Source organism: Sinocyclocheilus anshuiensis, unplaced genomic scaffold, assembly GCF_001515605.1.
Source record: "Sinocyclocheilus anshuiensis isolate Anshui unplaced genomic scaffold, SAMN03320099.WGS_v1.1 scaffold420, whole genome shotgun sequence".
Taxonomy (NCBI): Eukaryota; Metazoa; Chordata; class Actinopteri; order Cypriniformes; family Cyprinidae; genus Sinocyclocheilus; species Sinocyclocheilus anshuiensis.
The window spans coordinates 846,627-861,877 of NW_015557082.1; the positions used below are offsets into that span (position 1 = coordinate 846,627).

Here is a 15,251-nt window from a genome sequence, read left to right on the forward strand (position 1 = left end):
TATATATATATGTGTGTATATATATATATGTATGTGTATGTATGTATGTATGTATATATATATATATGTATATGTGTGTGCTTGGCAATTACACATAATTTAGTTAAATTGCAATACTATTTTGCATTGCAGTACTACACATGCTTATTGTTTGTGAGAATATGTTTTGCAGTACATCTATAACATTTTTTCTTGCATTACAGTATTGGGAGGTGAAACTGATTGTCATGAAAATCAAGTCACTACAAAAAAAATAAGCTTCTATTTTTATTATTAGTATTTTATTTGTATTATTATTTTACGTTCCTTTTTGGAGTGAAATATGACCAGGCATGTTCTTGATGGGCTTCATGAGATGCACCAATAATTAAAATAATTTCATTTTATTTTTACACTGGATAATTTACCTGTGGAGCTGTTAATGACAAACATATTAAAACAGCATGTCATTTTTAAAATGTAAGCTTTTATTAATCAAAGGGAAAAATGGTAATTTTACATGCATGTAAAATAAACAATAATAAAAAAAAAAATTAAACAAATGCACCTTCCAGGAATACACGATTAAAACACAATCTGCAGGGAGAGAAGCAGTTAGAGCCAGAGAATGAGCGACAGGCCGGTAAGGAGCTATTTAATCAGGTTAGTTACTTTAACTACCAGATCTTATTGAATCACTACGCTTACCGTTTGGTTTAGGGCCCCGTTTTAGTACTCAAGCTTCCATGTTCCTAACAGTTACTGCTGAACCTTTAATACAATGCACATAATTTGTTCAATCGCGGTGTCTTACACGGTACAGGCTTATTCAGGTGAATCTGGTGCTGAACCATATTCCTCGCAGATTTCATAGGTGTTTTCCTTCGGATTCCCAAATCCGATGTTGTCGTGGTGCTCTTCGCAACCTGGAAAGCCAGCGCACGCTTGTACATACAAACACACTGATTAAAAAATGTACACACACTGGGGAAAATGCAAGATCACAAAACGACAAAAAACTACTGGGCAACTTCAACTCATCCTTTTGTTTCTCTTTTATTCCTTTGTGTATGTTTTTTCTCTGTACTGTGAATGGTAGTCTCTCTCGGACTGTATAATTGTGTATATAATTTGGGTTATTTATCATTTTAATGTTCTGCCTTTTTGTTATTTCTTTTGGTTTGTTATTGCTCTTATTTTGTATTGCAGCAGAGCACAACATGTGGAAAGTGTATGTACTTGACTCGCAGTCTAAAACAAATGGTGCTACAATCTGTACAACTTTAGACTGTGCTTATTTATATTAAGATCATCAACAACAACAACAAAAAAAGAAATGAATAAAGATTTTTTGGTGCTTCTTTTACACAGGGATGTTTTCAAGTCTTGCGGCATTTATTTTTTGAATATTTATAATGTATTATTTGGCGCCCAGCATGAAGCAGCCCCTGCCTGTTTGGATCAGTGCCGTTTTTATCTAGAAGAAACACCTTTTGGTCTTAATCGAACTTAAAGCAGCATGAAAGTACATTGCAGAACTTTATAGGATGATATAACTTTTTCTTTTGAAGTATTTACTTCAGTGGTGCTCCGAAATCGACCTGTGAGACAGGTAGTGAATGCTTTGAATTACACGCACGGCACACTGTTGAAACTGGTGTCATGTGGCGTTTCGTAACAGTTTTGATTTCTCGTAAGGAGAACATGTGCTAAGCCTGTTTGCCTACCGTCTTGGGCCCGTACGGCTCGGTGCTGTTTCTTAAAATCGTTGTTTTCTTCGCAAGTGTAAAGCAAACAGCTTCATCTTACACAAACTGGTGCTGCTGTTCACACAGATGTCGAAAATACCAGAGCGCCCGTACCAAAACCTACAATCCACTATCAAAGCCTGTCCTAGAGTGCGTCGTGTAACCTAGAGTTTGAGCCTATTGCGTATCGTGATGTGAAGTTGTTCTGATGTGACCGGTCGTAGATTTGGCTAGTGTGTTGTCAGTTGGCTAGTACTAGTGGTTGACCGATATGGGTTTTCCAATGACTGTTATCATATCTAGAGAATAGGCTAATGTAATGACGTATATGAAAAATCTGGACAATAAAATGGGTAGTTCACCAAAAAAAAAAAAGATTTTGTCATTGTTTATTCACCCTCATGTCGTTCCAAACCTGTACGACTTGCTTTATTCTGTGGAACACAAAAGAAAATATTTTGAAAAATGTGGAAAACCCGCATTGACTGCCTGATATATCGGTCTATCACTAACTGGTACAGCGTTAAAAAAAAATTGGCGTACAACATCGCCAACTTGAAGACAAAGCAGGAGTGGACGTCCTCATTGTTTTGCTTCCTTGTTTCCTTTTATTGTGTTTTTGTCGCTTAAGTGTGTGCTCAAGGAAAAATCAACCTCACCTAAGCTTTAGTCAGAATGCTGTGTAATAGACTATGGTGTATAATAATATTAAAAAAAACAAAATAAAAACAATGTGTAAATGGTCTTTCTGTCCAATTAACATGAGGATATTTTGATGAAAAAATATTGACTAGTACATTGTTACCAGCACTGAAGTTTTTTTTGATGGTAATTAATAGTCATTGTTAATGTTACCTGTTTTAATGGCCAATTTGTGTTTTGATATCTTTGCGACTGTTTATCAATGGTGGTTTTATGATTTCGTAATCCTGACCATTTGGATACTCTATAGAACAGCAAGATGCTCTCCTACACTTTAAACAAGGAAAATGCAGCTATAAGATTCATGCACCTCTTGCATTACAAGGGGTAAACATTTAATAAACGTCAATGCAAGCTTTGCTTGTTTTACTTCATTGTGATGTCTCATTTGAACTCTTTTGTCCATCGACGCGGTTTCCTGTTGGGGTGGCAATTCTTGAAATTGATGTTAAACTATTTAACATGTAAACGGATCATAATTCTTGATGTTGCGTTTTCTCAGGTACATGTATGAGGTTGCATTGCAAAAGGCAACTCTAATCCTTTCGCATGTTATAAATAGAATAAAGAATATGTCTAAACATGTAAATTCATATAGGCTTTGTCTAGTGTCTCAGGAGCGTCAGTTCTGGCTTTTTGTTCATAGTTTTGCTTATTGAAAGGGAATGTTGAAAATATTGTCTGTCTTCCTAGATGACCGATATAAATGAGAATGAGATTGCTTTACTGTGCATTATTTACCTGTGATAGAAATTTCCACTGAACGGCATATACTATTTTGTAGTCACCAACTCAAAGTTTGTCTGTTGTAATTTGCCCCCTTTAAGTTATTATTTGGAATACATGCATTCCTATTTTCAATTAATCACATTCTTATGCTTTTTCATGGTTCAGCAGAAATATCACAGGATAATTGTGCAACAACAGCAAACTCCTAAGAGTTGTCATATTTGTGACACTGTTTGGTGCTTTATAAGTATGACAGCCTAATTCAGTTGACAAGTTTTTAAATCTCAGCTTTTTGTTAACAAAGGTAATAAAGTGTTTCTAATGAAAGCTCAGTTTGATCCGTTAATTTTTTTTTTGTACTGCCTTAACAGTATAATACACAAAGATTAATGTCCAGCTGGGAAATGTAATAACACAACCATTTAGAAATAAAACAATTGCAACCCAATTTAAAAATAATCGGAGGCAATGCAGGTGACCTTTTGTGAAGGTCACTATACTGTGACCAATATTCCCTGGGGCCTGCTGGTAAATCACGATAACACTTGCTGAATGAAATTTGAAAAGAATGTAATGTTTTTGATATACAATGAAGATCATTCCCTTGCAGCAACATCAAAAAAAGAAAACACTTTAAGCTCTTCTGTGTGCTTGCCAAGCAGACCTAAAATAGACTAATCTTTTTGAGAAATACTTATCTTATAAGAGAGCACTTGCAGTTTGATGTACCAATATATACTTGCCTTAATCAACAACTTTTAAAGTATAAAAGTGTTTACGTTTTTGTAGAAATGCATCACATTATACTACAAATCATAAAACTAGAGTAAGCATTCAAGAAATACCCCTTTCACCAGGAATCCCACATATGGCAAACAATCTAGCATTTTGTCCTCTGTGATTTATTCCTGTTCTTTTGGCTAAAAGATACCTGCCTTATCTTTTGGGACTGGTCAAACATCTAGCACCCCAGCGCTAGAAGGACCTTGAAAGTCTGGAAAACAAGTGCAGCTGTAGGTCTTCCAGAGATCAGGGCTAGGACTAATGAAAGGATTATTGTTGCTGTTCCTTTGACAGTCAGCAATTCACCAAAGTCAACCTTTAGCACTTTTAGTTTCAGGGCTTTTTGCCTTTGTCATAAAAGATACTGTAGATAGGGAAATGGTGCAGGCGTATTTCAACCTAGGTCCCCTTGAGCACTACGGCTCTTATGTGTTGTAATCACACTTGCATATTTATATTAGTGATCGGTAAATATCATGCCCAGCAAGGCACATAAACTCGGGTTGCTAGCAATAAGAAAACTACAAGCTGCAGGTGTCATGGCGCCGTCTTGTCTAAATGGTAACCCATGTTTTGTAGAAAATCTTGCAGCTTTGAAAAGCCATTGAGATTCTCTTAAAATAGTTTTTCAGTACAAGGTTTGCCATATAGACACAACAGGGCCCCTGTTCATTGTTTTTTGATCAACTCCTTGCAGGGTTTGAACCTACACCCTTTCAGTTACTGACCCAGATATGCCCTTTTACCATGCAATGCTTAATGAAGTCGAGAGCAAAATATAGTAATTTACAATGGGGATAACAAAAATGTACCCCAAGAGATGAGGGCACTCTCAGAAGTCTAACTGCATCCCATGGGAATGAAATGAAGAAATTGTGTACACGTTTAAAAATAGAACTTTGTTGCAATTTGCCAGCAAGGAGGATCAAACTATTATCCGCTACTACAGCAGTGTGTCTGGGGTCTACAAAGTAATCCATTGTCCGTAAGTGTTCCTCCTCACCTTATCAAAGCTCAAAGGCATGTGATGTTCATTCACTATCTCTCGAAATTCACACATCCACCACATGCCTCGAATACCCACTGTTACTCCAAGGACGAGCTTTCTTGGCAGGCTGGCTCCACTCAGGAGCACAGGAGGGGGTGTATATAAAACACATCCCCGCTGTTGACCCACCCTCAAACAAGTGCTGGATTTCTCTGCGATTGAATCAGAGAAGATGCTCTTCCACGCAAGATTTTGGCTGATGCAGTTGCTGACTGTGGCGACTGGGTCATATGGTGCCAGCGTAGGACACAAAGAGCAGGATAACAGCCCGAGGGTCACCCAACTATCCGGTCAGTCTCTTCCATTTGTCCCGAATCTGTGTCTTGAGGTACGTTGATGCATTAAAAGGTTAGTTCACACCAAAATGAAAATTCTCATTAATTATTCACCCTCATGTCGTTCCAAACCTGTAAGACCTTTGTTCATCTTCTGAACATAAATTAATATATTTTTGATGAAATCCGAGAGCTTTCTGACCCTTCATAGACAGCAACACAACAGACACGTTCAAGGCCCAGAAAGCCTTAAAATAGTCCATGTGACATCAGTGGTTCAATCGTAATTTTATGAAGCTATGAGAATACTTTGTGCGCAAAGAAAACAAAAACAATGACTTTAATCAATAAATCTTCTCTTCTGTGTCCGACTTCGACACGAGTTCACGATAGTACCACGATGCATGCATGTGATGCTGCTGATGCAGGAGCTGGTGTTCTCACGTAGGGCTGCACGATAAATCGAAATGGAATCGAGATCGCGATTCGACAGAAGCTGCGATTGTCATGCGTATCTTTCAGTGAAGCACGGTTCTGTGATCAGCAGTAAATCTCCATCCAAAGCAAAATGCGCATGACAATCGCATTCGATTAATCATGCAGCCCTATTCTCACGTAGAACCCGGATGCGCTGCACATTGTTTGCAAGCAGATGAATGCGCATGCACGCATCCTGGTACTGTTGTGAATGTGCATTGAAGTCTGACACAAAAGAGAAGAAATTGTTGAATAAAGTCGTTATTTTTGCTGTAGTTTCATAAAATTAAGGTTGAACCACTGATGTCACATGGACTATTTTAACGATGTCTTTACTACCTTTCTGGGCATTGAACATGGTAGTTACATTGCTGTCTACGGAGGGTCAGAAAACACTTAAGATTTTATCAAAAATATCTTAATTTGTGTTCCGAAAATGAACGAAGGTCTTACGGGTTTGGATCAACATAAGGGTGAGTAATTAATGACAGAATTTTAAATTTTAGGTGAACTATCCCTTTAATTGAACTTAATGCATTTTTACATCTCACAAACCAATTAACATGCTAAAGCAATAGCTTTTAACTTGCAGTGTGATTGCAGTGTGCAAGTTTGTTTTCTTGATTATACTTTTTGAAAATAGTTCCCTGAAGTGGTTGCAGGGGTGTAGGAACCATTTGAAAAATTTTGGGAACAGGTTAAGGCAGGGGTGTCCAATACTGGTCTTGGACGGCCACTTTCCTGCAGAGATTAGATCCAACACATTTGACTGGAAGTCCTTGATTAGCTGGTTCAGGTGTGTTTAACTAGGGCTAGAGCTAAACTCTGCAGGGAAGGTGGCCCTTCAAGTGGAGGAGTAACTCATCTGCAAGATTTGAATTGGGTGTGACCAATGAGGAAGACATCCAAAATGTGCAGTGATGAGGGGTCCCTAGGACAGGGTTGAGAACCACTGCTTTAGGTGACGTGTTCTGCCCTTGAATGGTTATCTGACTGACCAACAGGATGGAATGGAAATGAGCAGGAAGTTGCAGATATGGTACGCGTACCCCACAGTGCCAGTGAACAGCCGATTGGTCCATCTGCCCATTCAACACATTCCACTGAAGACGTGCCATGTGATGAAGAGCAACTAGCTCACAGTCGTGCCATGGATGACTTCCTGTCAGCCCTGAACAGGGAGAGTGAACTGGGGAGGATGGATTACCAGCAGTTCGGAATATGTTCATCTGGAACTTCAGGTTTGCAGATTTCACATCTAGTACAGAGTTTGGACCAAAAACGAAGTGGCCTCAAGGGTCTACATGCCACAAAAGGTAAATCCATTTTTCTTGGATTCGTAATTTGATTTCCAGCTAAAACCCTGGTTTAAGTTGGATGTTCATTCTTGTCGACCAGTTAACACCATTAAATGAGATGTGGTTATTTTTTTAGTAGATATTTGGGATGCTGAGAAGGAAGGAGAGATGACTTTAACCCTCACATTCCCAAGGCATGCTCAGCCGACCAGCCCAGCCTCTGTGACGCTCCTGTTCAGTGTCGATTCCGTTAAAGGAGATGGTTTGAGAGTGAAATTCAACAGTCATTCCATCCATCCACATACACAGGTTAACCTCATGATAATGATTTCATATTTTTGACTGTTATGGTAGAGAAAGAACATGAAATGATGGGGTGAAAATGGGGCAACAGGAATGTGAAATGTCATATTGCTGGCATATCAAAGCAGGCGTGTAGCAACCACCTACATTGCATAGTCTTTCTTCCTCAACTGGGTAAACATTATCTTCCCTAATTAATATTCATTCCTATGCTATTTGCCTTTCAGATGGTTTGCATTTCTGAAACTACACGTTTCCTGGTCCTTAAAGCAGGACAAAGTCATGCCCACATTCACCTTAAGCTAAGTGTAACAATTGAGACATGGAAAGATGAAAACCGTGAGACCCTTTTCCCTTCAAAAACAGACTTCTCTTAAGAAGCCTTTCACACTGTAAATTTTAACTCTTTCTGTTACATCTCAGAACCGAAACCCAGTGTGTCTGAGCTTCGGGACGTGTTGATGAGAAAGGTAGATGGCAGCAATATGTCAATGAAGCCGATCTTAATTTTCCTCTCTGACCGTGATGAGCAAGGGACACCGCACTTAAAATATCACAGGTAAATTATTCACTTGCTAAAGGTTTAAACTGCTCAATTTAATCCTGCATTATGTGATTAGATAATAACCAAGCTATTAAGCCATGACCAATTTAAATCTGTACAATAAAAATGAAAATGGGATAGCATACTGCAATACAACTCATAAGTATGTGAATAGAATACGCAACCTACTACATACATAAGCAAATTGTATGGAGTTCTATATCCCACAATGCTGATACATATGCTACACAGTATTCCTTAAGCTAATATTCCATTCAGAACATTGCCAATGTTTTTCTTTTTCTTCAGAAATCCACTGGATGAGAAACTCCCATCCAGGACTTATCTTTTCCTCTGCGAGCTGCACAAGTTCTTGAGTGACGTCCTTCCTCAGAAAGAGGGACCGACATCTCAGGAAGGCGCAAACACGGTCTCTTTGGATGCACTGCATTCCCTTCCACCTCTCAGCCTTGGAGTGTCATCCACAGAGTCCCTGCTATCAGGACTGGTGAATTCCTCCACGCCGACTGTATTTGTCTTCCCTGAGAGGCAGCAAGGCCTGCAGATTCACAGAGTGGAGGTGACACTAGATTCTTCTCTGCTGTCTGTGCTCAGAATGAGACTGGATGAAGCCATGGCTCAGGTGAAACAGCAGGAGGCGGGGCAAAATGTGATTGACAGGCTTCAGAAACTGAGTAAACTAAGTGCCCTTTCTCCAGAAGGAGAGGACGATGAAGCAGGTGAGCATTAAATATATTTCCATATATACTACCTGTCAAAAGATTTTTAAGCACCAATATTCAAAATAAAAGCCAGCTCTATATGTTCCCATTGAATTGCATCTAAAATACTATAATTCATTTAAACTATGATTCATTTATAGTCGCTAAGGAACATAAACGGGCCCAGTACCGCTCCGTTTTGCTGCTGAAGGCCCTGCAGGTGGTACTCAGTACCTGGGAGATGGAAAGAGCTCAGAGAGCAGCCAGAGCGGATGAAGATGGCCCATCAGTGCCCAGTCAGTGTCGGCTTCAGAGCTTGTCCGTGTCCTTGAGGAAATTCTTTCTTGAGCCCTCTAAAGTCAACATCAACAACTGTGAGGGAGAGTGTGGATTCCCCCTGACCAGTGGCAACAACCACGCCATCCTCCTGAACAGCCATATTCAGAGCGGCCAGCCCGTCAATCGCTCTCTCTGCTGCGTACCGGTGGAATTTGATGACTTGTGTGTGATCGAGCTGGAGAGCGAGGGCACCAACATCTCCTTCAAGACCAATGTGGTAGCGACCAAGTGTGAATGTCGCTGACGCCCTCCTTTTGCTCTTTGAAATGCGCTTATGCATGCGTATACAGCAACATATGAATAAAATCTCATACATCTGCATTTATTTTTGCTTGTAAATACACAAAGCTCTAGGTTTTCTCAAACTGACCTGGTACATTATGCAAACATGCAACATAAAATGTCATTTGAAGTGTAAATTAGGTAATTAGGGGGATATTTTGCATATTCAATGATATAAACAATATTTTAGACCACTTTAGCTGTATGAAATAATTAGCTGTCCTGTTAACATAGATTTGCATCAGTGCTGAGTGCATTAAAATATTTGGCTGTGTTAGAATAAAGTAAATATTCAAAAAGCATGTTTTCTCTGTCTATTCACTATGATTCCTGCAAAATTCTCTCAAAATGTTACAGGTGGTTTTAGGTTTATATGAAACATTTCAGATGAAGATTTTTATGTAAGTATATACTGTATATATATATATATATATGCTACCAGTCAAGAGTTTGGAATAATTAAGATTTTTAAAACGTTTTTGAAGTCTTATGATCCTTCAGAATTCATTCCAATATGCTGATTTGGTGCTCAATTGTTATTAATGGTTCTCATTATTGAAAATGCGGAAAAGAGTTTTGGCTGCTTAATATTTTTGTAGAAACAGTGATACATTTTATTCAGGATTCTTTGATAAATATCAAAGTCAATGAACAGTATTTATTTGACAAAAATCTTTAGTAACATTATAAATTCCTTTACTATCAATTGTGATTGATTTAATGTTTCCTTGCTGAATAATAGCAATAATTTATTTTAAATCTTACTTTTTACATTTAAATGGTAGTATATCACAGTTTCCACAAAAATACTGAACAGCTCAACTGTTTTCAACACGGACAATAATAAGAAATGTTTCTTGAGCAGCAAATTAGCATATTAGAATGATTTCTGAAAGATCATGTGATACTGAAGACTGAAAGTTCAGCTGCAATCACAGGAATAAAGTACATTTTAAAACATTAAAATAAAAAAAGCAAATATGTAAAATTGTAAAAAATATTTCAGAATATTACTGATTTTACTGTCATTTTTGACTGGTAGTGTATACTTATATATAATATTTATTTATTTCATCTTCATAACTGTTTTAGGAATATTCCCTCCCAGACTATTCCTTCTCCTTGAGAAATCCTTTAGCCATTTCTTTGTTACGGATCTTCCGTGGTCCAACCTTCTCTCCATCCTGCTTAGGCCTTGCTGCTCTTTTCTTTTTAAACTCTTCCAGTTTATCCTCAGATCCCCAGTTCCAAAATGCAAAGGTGTCCCACCATGAATCAGACTACAGCAAAGACAGACAATTCAGAAACAATGAACTAGCTAAAAACTGTTCAAGCAGATTCAAATGAGCCTTACCTCTGCTTCACCAGCCTGAAGCTCTGATCCAGGTTCTTCTTCTGTTGCTTCAAAGTATGGCTCTATTGTCTCTGTTACACAGTTGTGGCAATTTTGATCAATTTAATGTGTCCTTGCTAAATAAATGTATTAAATGACCCAAGACGTCTGGGCCCTTATTCGCAAAAAATCTTAAGGCTAAAAGTATAGCTTATAACTCGCCGATTTAGGAGAAAATCTTAAAAATAATGGACGTGTCAATCCTAAATTTAGGACTCCTAAATTTTTGCTCTAAGAGTATTTCACAAAGCGTTTTAGCGCTAAAACTAGCTCCTAAATCTGTGAAAAGTTAGGAGTGGTGAAGAGGACTTCTAAGTCACTAAGACCGAACCACAAACTATTCCTAAAATGGCTGTTGCCGGCAATCTGCTTCTGAACGTAAACATTTTAGAAACATTTGATAATGACCTTTTAAAAAGGTATCGCCTTTGGTTTTGGAGGTTATCCGAACTCCAAATTTTCCTTTGATTATATCCTTGTTTCCATTAACCAGTTGGGCAAGAAGTAACAGCTGTTCTTGCGTCCAGTTTGTTTTTTGTTTTTTACGTTTGCATGCATTACTATCAGCCATGATTATTCTACTCTGTTAATTAAAAGGCTGTTTATATGCATATCTGCTAATTGTTTTTGAGAATCTCATATGTAAGAGGCTGACAATTAGCTGAACATATACTTGTTTAATTAGTGACATTTAGCTTGCATCTTAAAATCTTTATTTGAATGTGGCAATTAATTGTATTTTTATTTTTAAACCTTTATTTATTTGTGCTCTACAATATTTCCATTAATACATTTCTGACAGAGACTATCAGCCAATCACTGTGTGCATAGTTAATAAGCATGCTGACATCATCCATAACCCCGCCCTTACTCTTAGCTTAAGACTTCTCTCTATTCCCAAGTCAAATTTTGTCTCAGCAGCTTTGTGAATAGGTTTTAAGAGAAAACTCTTAGCTAAAAACTTTTACTGCTATTTAGGAGAACTCTTAGTGGTAAGATAAAATGTTTTGTGAATACGGGCCCTGATCAATAGTGTATTTGGTAAGCAAAGTAAATCCCTACATGGAGATACAAGACACCTCAGGCCCCTACAATGTCAGGGTTTAATTTGCAATAATTGACTGGCTAAGTCTGCATGCACAAATATTTACTGCATAACTCACATTCAAGAATTCACCTTGTACTATCTCAACCGTTGAGCTGACCACCACAATGACCATGGCCACTAATATACAGCGGTTCAGAGTGATGCCCTTCCATGGATTTTCCACCTTAGTCAAGGATTCCACCGGAAATATGCGCCGATACTTCACTGTTGCATGAAGATAGTTGAGTAACTCAGAAATTAAGTGTGATACAGTTAGAAATTAATTGTAATGATGACAAATATACAGTGAATTATGTTAAAATATTTAAGTGTTACATATGTAGATCACGAGTCAGAGATACATACTTGTTCTGATGATCCTTTCTGGAAGTTTCTGTGGAATTGAAGATTAAAACAAAGTAAATATCTTACTTGTAAATATCTTACACTTAAACTTGTATATTAAAGGGCATTTTCAACTGAAATATACCCTTATAACATGTTGTTATTTATTATATGATCTTATTTTATAGATTCACACGAGTCTGTTGCATTTATGTAGGTGTCGCACAGTTCAACAAGTGATGTTCTCGAGGTGGCTAACGTTGAAATGCTAACTTAAACCTATTTAAACTTGTGTCAAAAATTCCTAAAAATATAACAGAAAACATCTACAGTCTTTTTACAGCTGCCAACAGTACAAAATTACGAGAGCTGGCTACTGAGTAATAGGGCTGATAAATGTAATGCATATAATTCTGAGTATAAACAAACAAAAACAACTTCATTAGTGGTAGTTAGTAGTTAAACGAGCATTTCTTACCAGGCAAAGCCGGAGTGGTCAGGCAAAAACTGTGTGCAAGGAGGAGTCTCAAGTTCTTCAGAGCCCTGATGGACAGGAACAGCTGCGACTTTATTATTAAAAATACAAGCACTGGTGATTTTACATGGCCGATTTACAGTCTTGAATTGAATGTTGGTATTAGCCTATTTATGTTTATGTAATTTTTTAGATGTTTTCCAGTTAATATTGTTATTTTTAAGTTAATAATGTAAATACATTAATTATAATGAATCTTAGATATAGTAGTCTACATCTTGCACTGCTTATCATGTTGAATACTGTAACAATGAGAAGTATAATTAATTATTAACAGATTTTGTAACTCTATTAGATATAAATGATAATCCATCCTGTTTTAGTTTTTGCGTGCTGCACAAATAAGCATTCATAAATAAACCAAACGTTAGTCTTATCATTACGAATTTTGTGACTACGATCAATTTTAATTCGATTATTTCCACTCAGGGCTTATTTGTTTGCTGAAGCGCGTGACGTAACGCCGAAGCCACGCCCACTCGTGCTTCGGAGTATAATTACTGCGGGCCTACAGCCGTTAACACTTTCAGTCGGCGCACGGACAGAGAAGAATCGGGCTTTGACGTTGGCCGGATGGTTAAATCCAACCTCCAGACGATCCTGAATAGCCACTGTTTTGTCAGAGAAAAAGAGAGTAATATATGCAAGATGCCAGTGATCGAAATGACCCGTAATAAACCCGAGAGTGAAAGGTAATGTGGGACTTTTATGTAGATTGCTCGCGCGCGGCCTTGTACAGCCTAGCGAGCTATACATTTTATGACGAAATACAACGTGATGTATATTCGATTTAATGTTTCTAGCTTGCGAAATGAGATTTAAATCTATCCATCTGTCAGAGTTCCTTAAATAAAGATATTTCTGAATGAATTATGCTAAATCTCACGCGAGAAAGCCGCTGTCTGTTCAGGTGGGATCGTGTTGTCAATCAGTCGCGGATTAGAATGATTGACAGGCCTGTTGCCAGGTAACAGGTTTTGTCGAGTTCGCTTATCGTTCTAGAAACTTGGAAAAATAATCAATTCAAACTGTCATTATTGCCAACGTCTGTTTAAATGTATTTAGAAGTCTATGTAGTCTCTTTTTGTCTTTTGAGCTAATATGAGATGATTGAAAAACTTCATTATGTAGCATCATAACATGGTGTTATTCATTATATTATATTATTTTATAGTTTTACAAATGCTTAAAGGGTTTATTCAGGTGTTGCACAGCTCAACAAGTGATTGACGTTCGTGTTTGAGAAGTGGCTAACGTTTAATGCTAACTGGATAAAGCCAGAACAGTTGGCTATATTGCTTTTGTGTCACTGTTAAGATTGTGTTATTAATGATACCTTGAGTATGAATAATTAACCGTCATATAAATGAGTAATTCCCCTCTAAATGGCTGTTAAAACCGGTATGAAGTTAATGTGAAGAATTGTAATGCGCTAATGGCTAAACGTCGCCTCGCCCATCCCCCCATTGTTTGTTCCTCAAGCGTGCGTCAGTGCTGTACTGTATGGAGTACCATGATTGTAGTGTTGTCACGGTACCAAAATTCCAGTATTCGGTACCGATACCAGTGAAAATCCACGGTTCTCGGTACCAATTTCGATACCAAAGCAAAACACAAAAACATTTGTGTTGGTTTTAATTAATTTAATTAATTTCTTAAACCATTTTGTCTGTATCGAAGAATGAAAAGTTAACTACTCAAATCCAAACGTTCTCAAAATATAATCTGAGAGAAGTCTGTTTTGGTGCTGTTTATTTTGATGCATTCTCCTCAAAGAATAGCAGGTTTAAAAGGGAAATTTCGGTTAGTACATGTGTTTTTTTAAATGTAGTCATGTCTCAACTTGTATGTGGGTTGTTTGTAACACCAGTTACCTCTTGTCTCCTTTTTGGAAGGAAGTTGCCCACCAGATTATTCATGTATGTCTTTCATGCAGTGATGCATCACAAATCCAGGTTTAAAAATATGGGCGGATGTTTTAGCTTCCTTTATTTTGCCTACGCTTTCATCTGAGGCTTTCTGGTCTTGCAGTAACCCCTTGTACTCATTGGGTTTGAATGATGTCGGTGTTTATTCACCTGCTGCAGGGTGTTGTGTAACTACCGTTCATCTCCTCCCACGTGACCCCAGCCTCTGTAACAGGCTCAGGTGTCCCTTGTGAATAGTCAAAGTAGTCTGACTTCAGGGATTAGGCTGTTTTCAGTGGGACAAACAAAGGTTCTTGTCGCTGCCCTCACATTGCTGTGCTGAAGTGAAATGAGGTTGCGCTGGTTTGCAAGATACATTCGGATGCATTCATTCGTTTTTGTTCAGGTTAAAGATTTGCATATGCACAATTTGGCCTGTGCTGTATTATTTTACAAAGGTCTCAATATGTTGCTGTTTTTATTCTTTCTTTACAAGTATGGTCAGCAGATGCACCATTTATAATTCAAACTGTCATGATCTTGCTTAGACCAGGATATTTTCTTTAACTTTTTTTTAATGCCAAGGACATGCGTGTGTATGTATTTTCTTGTAGAATTATTAGTTTAAAGCTTATTTAGCTTTTATTCAAGTTGAATTTATTCCTACCCACTAATAGAGAGATATGTGTGTATATGTATGTATGTATGTATGTATGTATGTATGTATGTATGTATGTATATATATATATATATAT

General features: G+C 37.6%; 1 protein-coding gene, 1 long non-coding RNA gene and 1 pseudogene across 3 annotated transcripts in view; all 3 read left to right on the plus strand.

Moving 5' to 3' along the window:
- Positions 1-2,134: 2,134 nt before the first annotated feature.
- The window catches only part of LOC107676962 (uncharacterized), a 21,292-nt gene continuing 8,175 nt past the window's right edge, over positions 2,135-15,251 (plus strand). The window contains exons 1-2 of the long non-coding RNA XR_001632793.1: positions 2,135-2,773; positions 12,511-12,512. This is a non-coding gene — a long non-coding RNA (uncharacterized LOC107676962). The remainder of the gene's footprint in view (positions 2,774-12,510; positions 12,513-15,251) is intronic.
- Positions 5,020-9,677, plus strand: LOC107676960 (muellerian-inhibiting factor-like). 2 transcript variants are annotated; one of them, XM_016471717.1, is made up of 7 exons: positions 5,020-5,279; positions 6,746-7,057; positions 7,176-7,348; positions 7,570-7,681; positions 7,766-7,901; positions 8,196-8,626; positions 8,770-9,677. In XM_016471717.1, the coding sequence occupies exons 1-7, from the start codon at positions 5,162-5,164 to the stop codon at positions 9,189-9,191; spliced, it is 1,704 nt and encodes a 567-aa protein (XP_016327203.1). In that variant the 5' UTR covers positions 5,020-5,161; the 3' UTR covers positions 9,192-9,677. The 2 variants fall into 2 exon arrangements, with proteins under 2 accessions (XP_016327203.1, XP_016327204.1); XM_016471718.1 differs by having other exon boundaries at positions 7,179-7,348.
- Positions 13,098-15,251, plus strand: part of LOC107676961 (ornithine decarboxylase antizyme 1-like) — a 4,024-nt pseudogene continuing 1,870 nt past the window's right edge.